This window comes from Erpetoichthys calabaricus, chromosome 9 (assembly GCF_900747795.2).
Source record: "Erpetoichthys calabaricus chromosome 9, fErpCal1.3, whole genome shotgun sequence".
In the NCBI taxonomy this organism is placed as follows: Eukaryota; Metazoa; Chordata; class Cladistia; order Polypteriformes; family Polypteridae; genus Erpetoichthys; species Erpetoichthys calabaricus.
Window position 1 is genome coordinate 111,375,296 of NC_041402.2, and position 18,951 is coordinate 111,394,246.

Consider the following 18,951-nt stretch of genomic DNA (forward strand, 5'->3'; position numbering starts at 1 on the left):
GTTCCAACCTTGAGAAAGCAGTATCTGCGTGAAAGGGAAGCTCTCAAGTGAGAAGGGTAAACATTCGTCACATTTACTAGCTTTTGGTCACAGAATTTAGGAAAGCTAATTCTTTAGTCAGTTGGAGGACAACAGCAAATTAGGGCCCTCTGTTGAAGTAGAGGGAAATAGTCAAGGATAACTCAAACAGCTGGGTGGCCCCTCCACCATTTCGTTCTCCTCAACAATTTATTCCTAACAATAGAGAATAAGCCCTTAATGTCTCTTGTCCATCAAGCACACTTTAGAAAGAAAAAGTGTTGTTAAGTGCTCTGTATTGCATGTGCTATTCTATGTGCTCTGTGTATGTGAATCACTATGTGCTTCTTAAATGGGCTTTCTCTTATGCCAACAGGACACAGAATACTGTGATATTACAGCTCTCTGAACAATTTAAGTACTAAGATATATACTTGCTTTAGCATGTATTAAATATAGTGGCACAGTGGTAGTGATGAGCTGGTGCCCCATCCAGAGATTGTTCCTGCCTCCCACAAGAAGCTTGCTTTGCGCGACCCTCGATGAAATAAGTTAATGCAGCAGTACTGTCACTTTCAAACATACCAACCCCTAATTCCTGTCCTCTCTATTCTTTCTCCACATAACCAATCACCACATAATAATCATCTGTAAGCTTAGAATGCTGATTCTTGAGAACGTTTAAGGAACATTATTTCATCCATTTGTCCATCCAGTCCCAGCAAGAATACAGCATGAGACAGGAACAATCCCTGGACGGGGCGCCAGCTCATCACCACTGCCGTACCACTGTGCCCACATGTTTAATTACTAACAATATACATTATTTAAATTAAGTTAAACATTTATCTATATAACAATATACATTATTTAAATTAAGTTAAAAATTTATCTGTATAATGTAATATACATACTTTAACCCAGCCACAGGGGATGCACAAACCAGTGTGTTTCTTTGTGCTGGTCTCAAGCCCAGATAAATGAGGAGGGTTACGTCAGGAAGGGCATCCGGTGAAAAATTTTGCCAAATCAATATGCGGACAATACAAATTTCCATACCGGATCAGTGGAGCCCCAGGTTAACAAAGACCGCTACCAGTACTGTTAGCCAACAGGGTGCTAGTGGAAATTGGGCTACGGTTGGCTGAAGAAGGAGAAGAAGAGGGGGGAGACATGTCCGGAGGGAGGAGGACAGGAGGAAGGTAAAGAGAGTGGAACTGAGGGTAGGAACTTTAAATGTTGGCAGTACAACCGGTAAGGGGAGAGAGTTAGCAGATATGATGGAGAGAAGGAAGGCTGATATATTGTGTGTGCAAGAGACTAAATGGAAGGGAAGTAAGCCCAGGTGGATTGGAGGTGGATTCAAATTGTTCTATCATGGTGTGGATGGGAGAAGAAATGTGGTAGGGGTTATTCTGAAGTAACAGTATGTCAAAAGTGTTTTGGAGGTGAAAAGAGTGTCAGACAGAGTAATGATTATGAAGCTGGAAATTGGAGGTGTGATGATGAATGTTGTTAGTTAGTGCATATGCCACGCAAGTTGGGTATGCGATGGATGAGAAAGATGTTTTCTGGAGTGAGTTGGATGAAGTGATGAACAGTGTACCCAAGGGACAGAAAGTGGTGATTGGTGTGGATTTCAATGGACATGTTGGTGAAGGGAACAGAGGAGATGAGGAGGTGATGGGTAGGTATGGTGTAAAGGAGAGGAATGAAGAAGGTCAGATGATAGTGGATTTTGCCAAAAGGATGGACATGGCTGTGGTGAATACGTAATTTACGAAGAGGGAGGAACATACGGTGACGAACAAGAGTGGTGGAAGATGCACACAGGTAGATTACATCTTATGCAGAGGAGTCAATCTGAAGGAGATTGAAGACTGCAAAGTGGTGGCAGGAGAAAGTGGAGTTAAGCAGCATAGGATGGTGGTCTGTAGGATAATATTGGAGATCAAGAAGAGGAAGAGAGTGAGGGCAGAGACAACAATCAAATGGTGGAATTTGAAAAAGGAAGACTGCAAGGTTGAGTTTAGGGAGGAGGCGAGACAGGAACTGGGAGGCAGTGAAGAGTTCACACAGTTGGGCAACTACAGCAGATGTAGTAAGGGTGACAGCAAGAAGGGTGCTTGGCGTGACATCTGGATAGAGAAAGGAGGAAAAGGAAACCTGGTGGTGAAATGGGTAAGTACAGGAGAGTATAAAGAGGAAGAGGTTGGCGAAGAAATGGGACAATCAGAGAGATGCAGAAAGTAGACAAGACTACAAGGAGATAAGGCATAAGGTGAAGAGAGAGGTGGCAAAGGCTAAAATAAAAGTATGATGAGTTGCATGAAAGGTTGGACACTAAGAAGGGAGAAAAGGACCTGTACTGACTGGTTAGCTACAGTGACCGAGCTGAGAAAGATGTGCAGCAGGTTAGGGTGATAAAGGATAAAGATGGAAACATACTCACAAGTGAGAAGAGTGTGTTGAGCAGGTGGAAAGAGTACTTTGAGTGACTGATGAATGAAGAGAATGAGAGAGACAGAAGGTTGGATGATGTGGAGATAGTGAATCAGGAAGTGCAATATATTAGCAAGGAGGAGGTACGGGCAGCTATGAAGAGGATGAAGAATGGAAAGTAAGTTGGTCCAGATGACATACTTGTGGAAGCATGGATGTGTTTAGGAGATATGGCATTAGAGTTTTTACCAGATTGTTCAATGGAATCTTGGAAAGTGAGAGGATGCCTGAGGAGTGGAGAAGTGTATTGGTACTGATTTTTACAAATAAAAGGGATGTGTGAAACTGTTGTAACTACAGGGGGATAAAATTTATGAGCCACATCATGAAGTTATGGGAAAGAGTAGTGGAACTTAGGTTACGAGGGAGGAGATGATTAGTGAGCAGCAGCATGGTTTCATACCAGGAAAGAGTACTACAGATGTGATGTTTGCTGTGAGGGTGTACATGAAGTATAGAGAAGGCCAGAAGGAGTTACCGTATTTACATGTGTATCACGCGCACATTTTTTCCCGAAAATTAGCATTAGAAAATCAGGTGCGCGTCATACACAAGGAAATTTTTTTCTGTAATGTTTACTTCTGCTTGGGCTCTCTCGCTTGCTCGTGCACTCTCTCTATCTCTCATGCGCTCTCTCTCTCTTTGTTGTATGATGAAAGAAAAACTTTCGTCATGCAACAAAAACAGAAGGGCATTTCGTGGAAAACGTGCCCTAAATGCTTCCTATACAATCACAACATGCGTCGTACACAGGGCAAAACATTTTTCTGCAATTAACTTTGTAAAAATTAGGGTGCGCGTTTTACACGAGGACGTGTGGTACACGAGTAAATACGGTACATTGCGTCTTTGTGGAACTGGATAAAGCATATGACAGGGTGCCTCGAGAGCAGTTGTGGCATTGTATGAGGAAGTTGGGAGTGGCAGAGAAGTACGTAGTAGTTGTACAGGATATGTACAATAGTCGTGAGGTCAGCGGTAGGAGTGACGGATACATTCAACATGGAGGTGGGATTGCATCAGGGATTGGCTCTGAGCCCTCTCTTATTTGCAATGGTGATGGACAGGTTGACAAGCAAGATTAGACAGGTGTCCCTGTGGACTATGATGTTTGCTGATGACATTGTGATCTGTAGCGAGAGTAAAGAGTAGGTTGAGGAGACCCTGGAGAGTTGGAGATATGCTCTAGAGAGGAGAGGAATGAAGGTCAGTAGGACCAAGACAGAATACATTATGTGTAAATGAGAAGGAGGTCAGTGGAATGGTGAGGATGCAGGGAGTGGCAAAGGTGGACGAATTTAAATAATTGAGATCAACAGTACAGAGTAACGGGGATTGTGGAAGAGAGGTGAAAAAGAGAGTGCAGACACTTTGGAATGGGTGGAGAAGAGTGTTAGGAGTAATTTGTGACAGACCGGTATCAGCAAGAGTGAAAGGGAAGGTCCACAGGATGGTAGTGAGACCAGCTATGTTATATTCTTCTTCTTCTTCCTCCTAACTGTACCAGTCTTTTTAATATACTAATATTGACTTGTTATTTCTCAGTCTGCTGTTAGAAACAGATTTTTATGTGCATAAACAAAAGCTAAACAAATGCCTAGGGCTTCGTAATATACGAATTTCTGCTACCATACACTTCTGAATCACTTCAGAATCAGTTATATCAAAGACATACACTCATTTATCAAGTATCTCAAAGACAAACCTCATCACATAAGTAGTATATCCAAATTTAGTTTCCTGTGGTCCACATACTGTATACAATATCAGGGAAGCCAGTTTAATTCCAGCAAACCACAACACAAATAGCCATGCCACTCATGTGACCTCTAGGGCTGAATAGAGCACCCCAGATATTATGAGATTTTCTTTTCTAAAGATAACATAACTAAAATGCCATAAAAAGTAAATATTTGTTTCTATATAGTTTTCATATTTTTATATGAATGTTCCTTACTTTGTGTGATAAGTGGTCCATTTTCCTGTGCTAGTTTTAAATTATCACGCCCCAATTAGATGCAGGCTCCAACTGGGTATGGGTGTGCGCAAGTGCCTTCTGCTCCGTGATTAATTGAGGAACAGGCTGACCGTACCGTATGCACTTGTGGAGCCAGGTGACTCAGTCAGACACCTCAATGATACCGCAGAAGGAGCAGCTCTTCGCACCCGTGCTCAGTTAGGCAGCAGAGGTTAAAGTAGCCTGCATTGGACAGAAGAGGAGAGAAGAAAGACAGAATAGAAGTAGGACCGTGAGAACAGCATTGGCATGTAGGGATAGGACCAGCCAGTAGGAGGGAAGACAGCATGGTTGCTGGCCCCAGGAAGGTGCAAAAGATTTGTGCTCTAGGGGTGGATCGCCTTGTAGTGAAGTGGGTGCGATCAAGGTGGCATCCCCTCTAGGATCCAAGGTACAGCAGAGCTAGCAAGAAGGACGCCACTAGTGGCAGCCAAGAAGGGGGTTGGGAGGGCAAGGATCACAGCTGCTTAAGCCTCTGCCAGCTTGGCAATCAATAGATGAGCTGGGGGATAAAAACAGTTGTGCTGGGCTTGTCTATGAGTGGAAGGAACATTTTTGAGCACTACACTATAATTTGGACATGAAGTTTATATAATGTGTGAAGTCTGAAGTCCAAATATCAAATAAAACACTTTCACAAAAGGTAAGAACTGCTGACTCATAATCAACAGATCGCGGGTTTGATGCTGGCCGCTTCCCACAATTTAATGTTTTGAGTAGTGAGGTGCTCTTATTGTTACTATTATACAATAAAAACATACAGCCGGTGTAAATGTATGGTACTTGTAAAGGTTACCTTTTTTTTTAATTCAGTTTTATTCTCTAAGTCGCATCCACACTCCCCCCGATCCGACTCTGCTCTTTTCAAATAAAGACGTGCTATAACAGAGGTGAAGTCAGATGAAGATGAACAAGGCATGCCGAGCTCACCAAGGTATTGTGCAAAGTCCTGTTTTTGATTATGTTTTGTGATGGTCTTTGTATAAAAAAATATTTATAGGTTACTTATATAAAAGTCACATCAAATGTTATTTTCCTGTTTACCCTGATTTGTTTACTTATCTTCCTACAGCATAAAGTCACAAGTAGACCGCAGAGCTTCCGGTGTTTGAGCGACACGGGCATGCTCACAAAGTGCATGTGTAATGCCATGAAAAGTGTGGGGCAGTTTCCACCTGCAGTTATAGACTCTGCAGTATGCGAGCGACTCTCCACGCTAGTGTTTAGATCTGTCAGTGCCATGCTAATACTTCAGTACAAGAGCAATGGTATCAGAATGCAGTCAGACTTCTTTTTTTGAGCGCATACAACATCATCATGCCAGATCTAAACAGCAGTTTGGTGAATTGCTCACATACTGAAGTGACTTTAGCTGCTGGTGGAAGTCCCACTTTACTTACGGTGCCAAGCAGAGTGCAGCAGTCTATTAGCTAGAGAAAGCACTATGAAGGAGCTGTCTGTTTTTACAATCTTGCCTTTTTCAAGTCTGATAGCGGTCAAGGGACATCATATCTTTGATTGCCGGTACAACAAATAGTTCTGAGCAGGCATCAGCCACAGCGCTGCACTTGTGAAAAGAATGGAGATAAATGCCATCAACTCAGAGAGGGAGAGGCAAGTTTGTTGTACCACGTGAACATCACTGAGAGAATAAAACGGAATAATAAAAAAAACAAGTGCTAACTTTTACAAGTAGCCAAAATTTCCACCGGGTGTTACAGACTCAAATCAAATTAACGTCATGGAGGCGCACATAGTTGCATCGGCTCGGTGCATTGCAGTTTCTTCATCTGGTTAGTCTAAGGTCTAATCCTCTGGTGGTTTCGGAATTGGAAGACTGTCGTCATGTGGCACGGGTCTCATTGCTGAAGGCAGATTAGTATATTCAATTGACTTCTTGTTTTTGGCAGAGAAACCAGACACATTAGTCAAACAGAAGTAACAGTCTGTCACATGGTCTTTTTGTTCTCGCCATATCATCGGAACAGCAAACAGCATTGTCTTTCGAGTGCCTCTGAGCCAAGCTCTCAGACTGACAGCACATGTCGCACAGCAAATGTGAGGCGCCCATTCCTTGTCTTGATCACCAATTTTGCAGCTGAAATACAGATGATAACCTTTCTTCACAAGAGAAGTCATCCAACGTCTCTGAGGCGCAAATGTATATTCACCACAGATATAGCAGAACGTATTGCGGCTGTTACAACATTGACGAGACATATCGCCCAACACCAAAACGTCTATAGCATCACGCTTACTTACTGTTATATTGCTACATATACTATACTGATACTATACATACACACTGACTATTATATTAACCAAACGAGCAGGAACAGTGTATGCAAGCCACCTTTATAGCACGCTGAGACTGCGTCAAGCTCGTTCAGACCTGCCCAGACATGCCCAGGGTGTCAACTTCCACAGAACAGCTTCCAACCTGGCCTGATTTCATGCCTAGACATACCCAGGCTGCACAAACCATTGTTGATAAGTCACTTATGGGAGCGAAAATGTTTGGATACAAAAATAAGAAAAAATCATGACTAAACTGATTTCTTTGAAAGGTACGTGATGGGTAAACTTTGATGTGATATTTGTGATCAGCACCCAAAAATCTATAAGAAACACCCAACAGTGTTCAAGAAGCAGCACTGTTGTGCAGTGTTAGTTATACAAATACAATCAATTAAGGAGAAAAGTTATAAATTCTATGTGTAAATCCTTACCTTCCCACACATGTTTGCTGTTAACCGCTTTTGTTTTTGTTTGTTGAAGTTCAAGCTGCTCCATTAACAGCTGGTTTTCTTCTAAAACAAGTTTAACCTGTTCCTGAAACTGCTCCCTGTTAAAAAAAATGTATAGTTTAGAACAGTGTTTCCCAAACTCGGTTGTGGCTGCAGGTTTTTGTTCCAACCAGCACCTGTTTTTAATTGAACTCCTGGGCTAATTAAGTGAACTGATATTTTCCAAGTTCTGTGTTTAGTGAACAATATAGAAATTAGAAAACTAAGTTTGCTATAAAAAAAAAAATAAAAAAAAAATAAATAAATAAATAAATAAATTAAAATGTACCAAGGAGTTATATAGGAATATACAATACAGGCTTCACACAGCCATATGTATATAATAGTTATTAAAATAAACAATTTTTAGTAATGGTAGTAAAAACATACCATATGTCACAGATGCCCAGGTACGTTGCCCCACCGGGACGCTGGAAGAAGCAGTGGACCAGAAAGGGAACAATACTTTCCCTGGAGCGCAGGAGGGCAGCTTCCCTGGACTGCATGGGGGAAATGGAGCTGCGAAGCTCAACCCTGTGGGAGGACGTGGCCACTGCCAGGGGGCGTCCGGACGGTTATGGAACTCTGGATGGCAGCACTTCCGCCACACCCGGAAGTGATGCCGGAAGAAATCTCAAGGGCACCCGGAGTGCTTCCAGGTGCTCTCCTGACACTTCCTCCACACTGTCGTCAGATGGAGCACCTGGAGCCCATCCAGGTAAATATAAAAGGGGCCGCCTACCTCCAGTAGACGAGCCGCAGCTGGGAGGAAGGAGGTGGAGCTTGTGAGGTGGGGAGTGGAGGTCCAAGGAAGAGAAAGAGCCAGAGAAAGAAGAGTTGTTGGGATAAGGCATTGTGGTGCTGTGAAGGAAATAAATGTGTGTGTTTCGGACATTCTTGTGTCTGTCTGTCTGTGTCCGGGGGCTGGCTTTCCACACATAGTAATAAGAAATGTACAATGAATGTGTGTATAATTAGTTTTCTGTTATCTCTATTATCAGTCAGTACAAGTAGTCCCCTACTTACGACGGTTCAGCTTAGATTTTTCGAAGTTACGATGTCGAAAGCGAGACGATAATTTATATAAAATTGTGTAAAATATACATTTTCTAGTTGGGGTAGCAAGCAAACGTTTCTGTGGGCTGAGCAATGCAGTACGATATGTTGCCGGAAACTCCCACGTTGTGAGAAGCCTCAGTCTAGCGAGTGATCGATAGAGATCAGTGATCTTGTTGTTACATCACTTTTCTATATGGTTTTGCTAGAAGGAAAGTCAGCTTTGTTGATTTGACCTCGATTCCCTGTGCGTGCGCAAGCAGCAAAGAGCAAACAGCTTCTAAAATGACATGTGGAGAGATACCAAAGTGAATGCTCAAAGCAAAATAATCCGTGGATGACTTTCTGCATATTATCGCTGAATCGGACTCTGACTTGCCGGACTCCGTTTTTGATGCAAGTAATTTGGAGATGGAGATCAAAAACGAAAGTGAGGTACCGGGATCAGCTGATCAGTCCCCAGCTGATTGTAGAGCTGAACACATTCCTGTAGCTGATGCACCTGTGGCAACATTCACCTGGGATGACCGACACTTACAATGACATGAGGTACAAACCATATTGCGTCTCACTGCAACAGTCACCCCTGCGCACCTGTCTCACAAAGACAGCCAGTTCCATATTAATGCAATTTGCCTTAATGATGGTTCAGTTGGTAAAGATGTCATCACCAAGTTGCACTTGTTTTATTTTATTTGGTAAATACTGTGTAATGTACCTGGGCTTGAAGCCCTGAAGTAATAGTATTATTATTGGAAGTTGCACTATTATTTATTTTATTATTATTATTTATTAGTTTAAATATTATACAGTTTAACTATGGTAAAGTTGTTTAAAAAGTAACTAACGTATCAGTGGACAGAGATTGTTAACATTAACAGAAAGTGTAGTTGGTTTACAAAAAACATTTACTATTTATTCCTTTTTTAAGACATGTTCAGTGCAATACAACATCTGACAAGCGCCTCTGGATATTTTAATAAGTCTACATGCCTCTTTGGATGGTTGAAAATATGTTGTCAAAATTATAATTTACGTTGTTTGCAAAATTTGTTCAATAAAAAGGTTCTATATTTTGACTGCAACTGTCATGCAATGTGATTCCTTCTCTTCATTAGTGCCACCCCCTTGAAAACTATCAGTTTATGGTGCCATGCAAACCTGTATTAATACTTGTGTGCACATTAAAATGTTTTTTTTTTGTACAATGTACAATTCTCATGACAGTGGAAGGTGTTATTCTTAGCCAGTCTACTGCAGTAATTGCAGTCAAAAATGTGGTTAACATCCACTCATGCATGGGAAAAAAATACCGTTGAATATCATGAAACCGGTATAATTTTGAAAAATACTGTGATATAGAATTTTGGTCATTACCGCCCAGCACTAATTCCATGGCACTTTCAGACCAACAGACTTTTCATCATGTTCTGGCCACAGGTCATGCAAACTTCACTCCCTAATAAGTAGAAATGGAACTTTTTCTTTATGTTTCGAAGTCACTTCAACTGGTTTTCAGTTTTTGGAACAGATTGTTTGTAAAGTTTACAAATTGGTTTATAGTGACTTTTAGAACATATCCTTATTGACTGGTTTTGTTTAACCAAAGGGAATGTTAAAGCAGTCCATTCCACATTGTTCACTGACTTTGTGATGCCCTCACTCTCTCATTATTTTAAACAAAACTTTAAATATAAAATGTTTCACTTTCAATTCCTGGCTGATGACAGTACCACAAACGTATGACTCAGTGTACTAATATTCTTTTTTTAACAAAACTAGTTATTTTCAGTCTTAGCTTGGAACCTACAGAGATGTTTAACATATATTTCCATAATTTAAAAAAGACAAGAGAAATGAATGGAGCCACAAGTTTTCCTTATTAGGTATAAGAGATTTGAAGCACATTTGCCTATAGGAACATAATTTAATTTTAAATATGGTACTGTATTACAGAGTCTTTGGCAATTCCTACCACTACCGACTAGTGTCATACACCACATCTCACCCTCTCTCCACATTCCAGAGGTTTCATGACCATGCTTAAAACATGCTACTCCATGCAATTTATTATGACTCATTCCAACAACTGAAATAATTGCAATGTATGTAGGTGGCTGCAGGATCACATTAAAGTGAGTATTCACCATCTTGTACTCAACACATCTTACTTCCCTTTTAAAATGGAACTCCACCTTGCTTCCCAAAATCAGGAAAAATCAGATATTCATATTTATTTGTTCAAATTCATACATTAATGTAAGTTAGTCTAAGTTAAATATATAAATAATATTAATTACCCTCATTCCAACTTCAAAATCTCAAGCATGGTATTACATGACATTATAAGACTACTTCCCAATGTTTAACAACAAATGTAAATTGAAGAAGAAAATATTTTTCATATTGATATTTTTTTAAATGTTTTACAATACAGATATCAAGTTTAAGTGGAAGCACAATGACATGGTATAATTACTGCTGCTACCTAACAAATAGGGTTCAAGGTAGGATTCAAATTCCATGCTCCTTCATTGTTTGTTTAGAGTTCTCCCATTCTTCCTGTGTCTTGGTGGGTATACTTTTGTTTTTCCTTAATTCGAACTTGAATATAATGTAGCTTTACAATAGACACTGAAATATTCAGTCCCCCTCCTATAGGTTAAAGGTAATGGAATATTCTTAATTGTGTGACCACAGAATAGAACATAAATTAAAGGTCGACAGCTGGAAACAAAGCTGAACTGCTAGACAGATAGGCATTAAGGGCATATAGTTTTCTGACCGTTATGCATGTACTGCATGTATATATATGCAGTGAATGAGACAATACAGAAACCTTACAAAATGTAACCAAGATACTTAAGCCTTAAGAAGTTTCCTTTTTTCCCTTTTCTTGAAAGTATTATCAGATTTTTTTCTTATTTTGTGTAAATGGTTTGCTTTTAAATTCAGGAAAATCTTCAAAACAAAGTAACTTAGACTGTGGAGTTTTTTTGGTGCATCGAGTCAAACTACTGCTGGAATGCCTTTCTGGTAGCTGAACTATTCTGAACTACTTAGAAACACTCAACTAATACAGATACAATATAAGTTAAAATTCAGAGCACTATGCGTGTGATTTATCTATACTAGAGGCGTGTGGTCTTCAACTCAAAAAAAAAAAAAAAAAGATTCCCTAGCAGTTTTACTATATTGGTGAACTTGCAGATGGGTAGTTGAGTGCAGCTGTGGCACAAATTGAGTGAGGTAAACATATGATAGCTCGTTGTGAGTTTGTCTGCTTGGGTTTAATGAGAAGTGAGGTGCATGCACCATCTCACCAAGTGCAAGTCACACTTGTATAAGCTTCTGCATCTTCCATAGAATTTACACCAACTCCCGTGGGTATGGTTTAGCTTGAGCAGAGCAGACTTTTCCATACCCACACACACACACACACACACACACACACACACACACACACACACACACACACACACACACATATATACACAGGTCTTTCATTTATATATGTCTAATACGATGCAATCTGAAAACTTTTAAACTCTTATTTTTGTACATTTTGGTGTGTTGCAAATTTATGTTAAATTTAAAGTGGGTCATACAATATTATTTATTTTAACTTTTAGAAAGCATTTGATAAGGTACAACATGAGAGGTTAGGCATCAAACTAAAAAAAAAATGGGAGTTCAGGGTGTAGTATGTAAGTGGGTGCAGATTTGGCTAATACACACTGTGGCACGTGGCTGGGGGTGGTACCCAGCCGGGACGCCCAGAAGGACAGAAGGAGGGCTTATGCCTCCTCCGGACCGCCAGGGGGTGTCCTTATGCCTGGAGGACCTGGGACCCTGGCACTTCCACCACACCAGGAAGTGCTGGGGGGAAGAAGAAAATGAGACACCCGGAGTGCTTCCGGAAAGACAGCCGGCACTTCCGCTACACAGGGGCGTGTCAGGGGAATATTGCCGGGAACCACCTGGAGCACATCCGGGTGATTATAAAAGGGGCCGCCTCCCTTCATTCAGGGCTGGAGTCGGGTGGAAGAGGACGAGGTCTCAGTGTGAGAGTTAGAGGAGAGAAGGAGGCGGCCTGAAGGTATTGTGGACTGGCCTGGACTATTGGGGTGATTGGTGCTGTAGCACTGGGTTGTGCATATTTGGACTGTGTGCATTGTGTAAATAAACATGTGTTGGGACTTTAAAATGAAGTCTGTCTGTCTGTGTCCGGGCTATTTCCGACAACACCATCACAGGTTTTTGGTGTGAAGAACCTCATCAGAATTGGTTGATGATAAGAGTGGTGTTCCTCAGGGTTCATTGTTAGGGCCGCAGCTATTTTATATATATATATATATATTGGGCAGATTTGTGGCAGATGAAATTTAATGTAAATGAATGTAAACTATTACACTTAGGAAGTAAAACTGTAGGGTTTGATAATTGAAGTAGCCTTAATGAATGGGATCTAAGAGTCACACCAGACTTGTCACTATCAACTTCCAGACAGTTTTCAAAAGCTATTAAGAAGGCAAACAAAATGTACTCACACACATCATGCTGCATAAACTAACAAGTCAAAGGAGGTTATGCATAAGTTTTATAACTCACTGGTGAGGCCTCCCTCATCTGAGAGCTGTGTGCAGTTCTGGTCTCCAGGCTACAAAAAAGACATAGAACCGCTAGAAAAAGTCCAGAGAAATGTGACTAGGCTGATTAGAGGACTGTGGGATGAGTTATTAGGACAGATGAAGACAGACTTTTCATTGTAAGACAAAGGAAATTAAGAGGTGACATGATTGAACTGTTTGAAATTATGAAGGTAATAAGTACAGTAAATCAAGATGGTTACTTTAAAATCAGTTCAAAAAGAACACAAGGACACAATTAGAAACTTGTTAAGGGTAAATTTTGCACAAACATTAGGAAGTTTTTCTTCACGCAGAGAACCATAGACACATGGAATAAGTGGCCAAGTAGTGCAAAACCGTAGCACCTTTGGGACCTTCAAAGCTAGACTTGATGTTATTTTGGAAGAATTAAATAGATAGAACTGGAAAGCTGTTTGGGCTGAATTGCCTGTTCTTGTTCAGATTGTTCTAATATATTGTTCTAAGTAACATTTAATACTTTTGAATTACAAAATGAAATCATAATATCAAAATTTTTGCATATTTATTCAAATTAAAAACTGAAACATCACAGTGGCACAAGTATTCAGATGACCTTTGCTGTGAAACTTTAAATTTGGTATTCATTCTATTGATCAGCATTGAGATGTTTCTAAACCTTGCTTGAAGTCCACCTGTGGTAAATTCAATTGATTGGAAATGATTAGGAAAGGCAAAGACCTATCTATATAAAGCCCCATAGTTGAAAATGTGTGTCACAGCAAAAGTCAAGCCAAAAGGTCAGTGGAATTGCGTCCAGATCTTAGAGATAAAATTGTATTGAGGCACAGATCTAAGGAAGGATACAAAAAATTCTGTCTTTAATGGTTGTCAAGAGCACATTGGTCTTCATTAAGAAATCTGGAACAACCATGACTCTTCCCAGAAACAATATTAGACAAAAAAATGAAAATATACAAATCAATTTTAATAGAAGAAAATATACAAATCAATTTTAATAGTTCTTACAAATATGCAAAAATTTACCATTCTTCCTTGCTGACAAAAGTGTTACTTCTTTCCATTTGATGGTGTAGTAGTTCATTCTCTCTCACAAGTTCCTCTACATGAGCCCTAAAAATCGTCATCTCCTCCTAGTGAAATAACAGATACAAGTGAAAAAGTGCAGTTAAGGTAAAGCAAGATGATTTCCCTGTTATGTGTAATTTATTTAAAAAAAAAGTTTTGGGAGTATGAAATCTTGTCTAAGCTCCTTCAGTTTTTTATCGTGGTCTATCGGGTCTGAGCAAATACAGTCGTAACATATTGCTTGGCTGAAAATGATGGAGAGCCTTATATGCTTGGGGCAGAAGCTAACACTTCTCAGATAGGTCCATCTATCTGTTGGTTTGTGACAAAGAAGTTACAAGGGTGTCATCTTTCAATTGAACAGTGTTTTTTAAGTGATGATTTTATTTATTAAGGAAAAAAAACTATCCAAAAACTTAAACTGCATTTTGTGTTTACTTGGGTTATCTTTGTCTAATATTTAAATTTGTTTGATAATCTAAAACATTTCAGTGTGACAAACATGCAAAAAAAAAAAAAAAGAAATCACGAAAGGGGCAAATACTTTTTCACAGCATTGCAAAGTTATGCTGCTTGGAAACATAGTGTCCTTTTTTGTAAACATTTAGTCTTTTGCACCTAAACAATCTCTCAAAATAAGTATTGCAGTAGCAGATAAACCTATACTTTTTAGAAGAAAAAAAAAAATATATATCTATATATATAATTCACAAAGTCGCCTCCAGAGTGGGAAGACACCCATGAAAGCACGCACACCAAAACAAGGCACCCATGAAAGCACGCAGGAAGGGGCGTGGATTCACTAAGCCGCCGACAAGTAGGAAGGAGCCATGCCCACCATCTCTATGACCATTGGATACGACGACAACTCGCAGAGCCACGCCCACCACCTCGGACGCGACGCCTCAGAAAAAACGGCGTCATTTATGTTCATCTGTGCAACAGTACACATGGACCTCTGAGCCACGTTGACTTTTCATTAGTCAACCTCAGTGGAACCTTGGTTCACACAGAGGCACCGCCAGAGAGAGACAGAGGCACACAGAGGCAGCGCCAGAGAGAGAGCCACGCACACACAGGCAGAGCGACAGGGAGACAGAGGGACACACACAGGCAGCGCGACAGAGAGAGCCGCACAATCCTTTAAAACTGAGGTTAAAACACAATGAAGGAAGCAGTCTTTAAAAACCAATAAGCCCTGTGCCTCTTTTTCATTAGCGTCTCACCTGCTTCACCGCCCTGCAACAGTCGAGACACTTTCTCAGCAGCTGACCTTCTCTGTGCCTGACTCCACTACTGTCAGTCGCCTGATTAAAAATGGTGAACTCCTGCAATGTTACTATCTTGGTTGGCTTTTAAATAAAGTTCGGATTTGTTGAAATGTTCCTTTTTTTCCCCCTGTGCTTAAAACTCATTTTAAAAAAAAGTGTTTATACAACTGCTGCAATGAGAGAGAGACGGCTCGCGTGCTTCTGAGAGACAGAGGGGGAGGGGGCTCACGTGCTGCTGAGAGAGAGAGAAAGAGAGGGGGGGGGGGCTGGGGAGGCTCGCATGCTGCTGAGAGACAGAGAGAGCACTATTACATTGTGCATTCTATGGTATAATAATTAACTATATTTGTGCTTAAAAATCTTTAAAAAAATATATTTACATACAGTTCGTACGGTCTGGAATGGATTAATTGTATTTACATACAATCCTATGGGGGAAATTGCTTCGGCTCATGACCAAATCGGTTTACGACCAGAGGTTTGGAATGAATTATGGTCGTGAACCGAGGTTCCACTGTATATTGAGTCTAGAAAACATGATCAGCAAGTCTTTGATAGGCTGCAACAAAATGATGAAAGAACGGGCACATTTTTTTCTCACAAGCTGGGTGGGTGGGTGTTAGTTAGTTAATTAGTTACTCGAAGGATTTCAAGATTTAATATGCACAAGCGGTAACACTGCAAAAGCAGCCCCAACCATAAAAGACGGCTGGCAAAAAGTGGCTGACAAATTAAATGCGTGTGCATTGTACTTACTGAAAGCGGTGTTACAGATTTTGCAAATGTTCATTTTTTCCCTCTGCTTAAAACACATTAAAAAAGCGGCGCGGGTTTGTATGCAGCGTGTAGAACAGTTTGTTTGTCGCGGATAATTTGTCTTTTACTTTAACACGAAGACAATTTCCTGTTAGATTTCCCTTTGCGATGACAATTGATAAGGCACAGGGCCAAACTTTCAAAAAGATGTGCATGTATCTGCCAAAACCAGTTTTCAGTCACGGACAGTTGTAAGTTGCTTTCTCCAGAGTTCCATCTTTTCATTCACTTACTGGTATGCTTGCAGGAACACGTGCAGCGAGCGAGAGAGAGCGAGCAACACACACACGCATACAGGCGCGCGCGCGAGAGAGAGAGAGCGCTGGACGCATAAGAATAATAATACTTCATTACATTGATATACCGGTGTTTTCAGTATTCAAAGCGCTATCCACACGGAGAAACCAGGAAGCGAACCCAAAATCTTCCACAGTCTCCTTACTGCAAAACAGCAGCACTACCATTGCGCTACAAGGCAGTTAAAGAATGCACCGGCATCGATTTTGTTTTCACTTCTGTTTACAGCGATCAGATCGTAGCGTGCATTGTTGCAATGTTACTTTTCTTGGTGGCTTATTACATTATGGATGTTTCACATTAAAAAAGTGTTTCTCAACTGTGACTCCGGAACAACTCAGTACGCAAGCTATATTAAGCGTCAACAACGAAGACTCGCTACACCTTAATGAACAAGTGCTGAAACTTATCCCTACCGACAAAGTAACTTTTACCAGCGTGGCCTCCATCGTCACAGACGATCCCGCTTTCAGTCACGGACAATTGTATGTTGCTCTCTCCAGAGGTCCATCTTTTCATTCACTTACAGTGGTATCCACAAACCCACCCCATTTGGACAACTGTGTCGTTCAGCAAGTGTTCACCCATCAATACATAATTATGTGGCGTATGTTACGCCGCGGGTTGGCTAGTACACATATATTTTCCAAGTACGCTCAGAGTGCTTCCGGGTACTCATGTGGCACTTCCGCCACACCAAGAAGTGCCACCGGAAGATCATGGCGAAGTACATGGAGCACATCCGTGGCATTATAAAAGGGCCCGCCTCACTTCATTAGAAGAGCCGGAGTAGGGCGGAAGAAGACAGAGCTTGTGAGGAGAGGAGAGGAGTAGAGGTGGCAGAAGTACTGGGAGAGTGAAGGAAATAAGGGACTGAGTTTGGCTGGAAGGACATTGTGAGGTGCTGTTAACGAAGAGGAAAATAATCATGTTTGTTCTGGACATCTGGTGTTGTGTCTGTCTGTGTACAGGGCTGTCTTATCACTATACAGTATATATATATATATATATACACACACACACACACACAGTGGAACCTCGGTTCACGACTATAATTCGTTCCAAAACTCTGGTCGTAAACCGATTTGGTCGTGAACCGAAGCAATTTCCCACATAGGACTGTATGTAAATACAATTAATCCGTTCCAGACATACGAACTGTATCGTAAATATAGTTAATGAAACCATAGAATGCACAGCGTAATAGTAAACTAAATGTAAAAAAATTGAATAACACTGAGAAAACCTTGAACAACAGAGAAAACTAACACTGCAATAGTTCACGCTATAGCGCTATCAACCGCTGGCTAAAAACACTTTTTTTAAATGAGTTTTAAGCACAGGGAAAAAAAATGAACATTTGAAAAAATCCGTAATTTACTAAACCACCAAGAAAAGTAACATTGCAACAATGCACGCTACGAACTGATCGCTGTAAACAGAAGTGAAAACAAAATCAAGCCCAGTGCATTCTTTAACTGCCTTCCTACGTTATGCGTCCAGCTCTCTCTCAAGCTGCCTGTGTGTGTGCGTCTTTCTCTCTCTCGTGCTGCCTATGTGTGTGAGCCTCTCTCTCTTGCTGCCTGTGTGTGTGCGCCTCTCTCTCTCTCGCGTGCTGCCTGTGTGTGTCCGCGTCTCTCTCTCTCTCGTGTGTGTGTGCGTGTGTGTGTGTGTGTGTGTGTGTGCGTCTCTCTCTCTCTCTCTCTCTCTCTCTCTCTCTCGCGCGCGGGCGGGCGCTGCTTGTGCGTCTGTCTCTCTCTCACGCTGCCTCTGTGTGTGTGTGTGTGTGTGTGTGTGTGTCGCGCTCTCTCTCTCTTGCTCACTGCACAGGAAATGCACAGGGAGAGACTGAACATGTACAAACTGAAAGGGAAACTGGCTTGTTCGTATACTGCATGTGTTGTTGTGAACCGAGGCAAAAGTTTGGCGAACTTTTTGGTCGTAAACAGATTTGTATGTGTACCAAGACGTTCGTGAACCGAGGTTCCACTGTATATATATATATATATACACACACACGCACACACTGTATCCATATTACTAACCGAGAATGGTAAACCAGATGGCATGGACGCAGGTACACGGCAATGGGACCATGAGACATACTGCGCAGGCACGTACAGCGCGTGTCTCATAAACCGCAAGTGAAGTCGTATCCACCGCGAACGAAAGAGTCACGGCCCAAAAACGAAAGAGCTCAACTGACGTGAATGAGAAATGAAGCAACAACGCGCCCATAGCTAACGACTAACGACACAGCCGCACAAAAAAGAGGATTCTGCGCTGTAGCCCAGATTCAAACGGAAGAGGCTACGGCGGCCCCACAGGTCCACAATGATAGTACGGAAGGCGCGGGCATCACCGCCATATTGTGAGTGGCACTACTACGGAAGGCGCAGGCGTCACTGCCATATTGTGAGTGGCACTACTGCGGAGTGAAGTTAGGAATAATGTGCTGCTGGGGATTGTACAAACCGCTGAACGCTTTA

General features: G+C 41.3%; 2 protein-coding genes across 10 annotated transcripts in view; one reads left to right on the forward strand and one right to left on the reverse strand.

Annotated features, from left to right (window-relative positions):
- Nucleotides 1-18,951, reverse strand: part of cep89 (centrosomal protein 89) — a 416,738-nt gene that overhangs the window by 143,574 nt on the left and 254,213 nt on the right. The window contains exons 11-12 of the mRNA XM_051931539.1: nt 14,037-14,143; nt 7,267-7,382 (exon numbers count right to left, since the gene is read on the reverse strand). Coding sequence (XP_051787499.1) covers nt 7,267-7,382; nt 14,037-14,143 — 223 coding nt within the window. The remainder of the gene's footprint in view (nt 1-7,266; nt 7,383-14,036; nt 14,144-18,951) is intronic.
- Nucleotides 1-18,951, forward strand: part of LOC114657616 (uncharacterized) — a 708,025-nt gene that overhangs the window by 102,929 nt on the left and 586,145 nt on the right. The gene's annotated exons all lie outside the window — the stretch shown is intronic.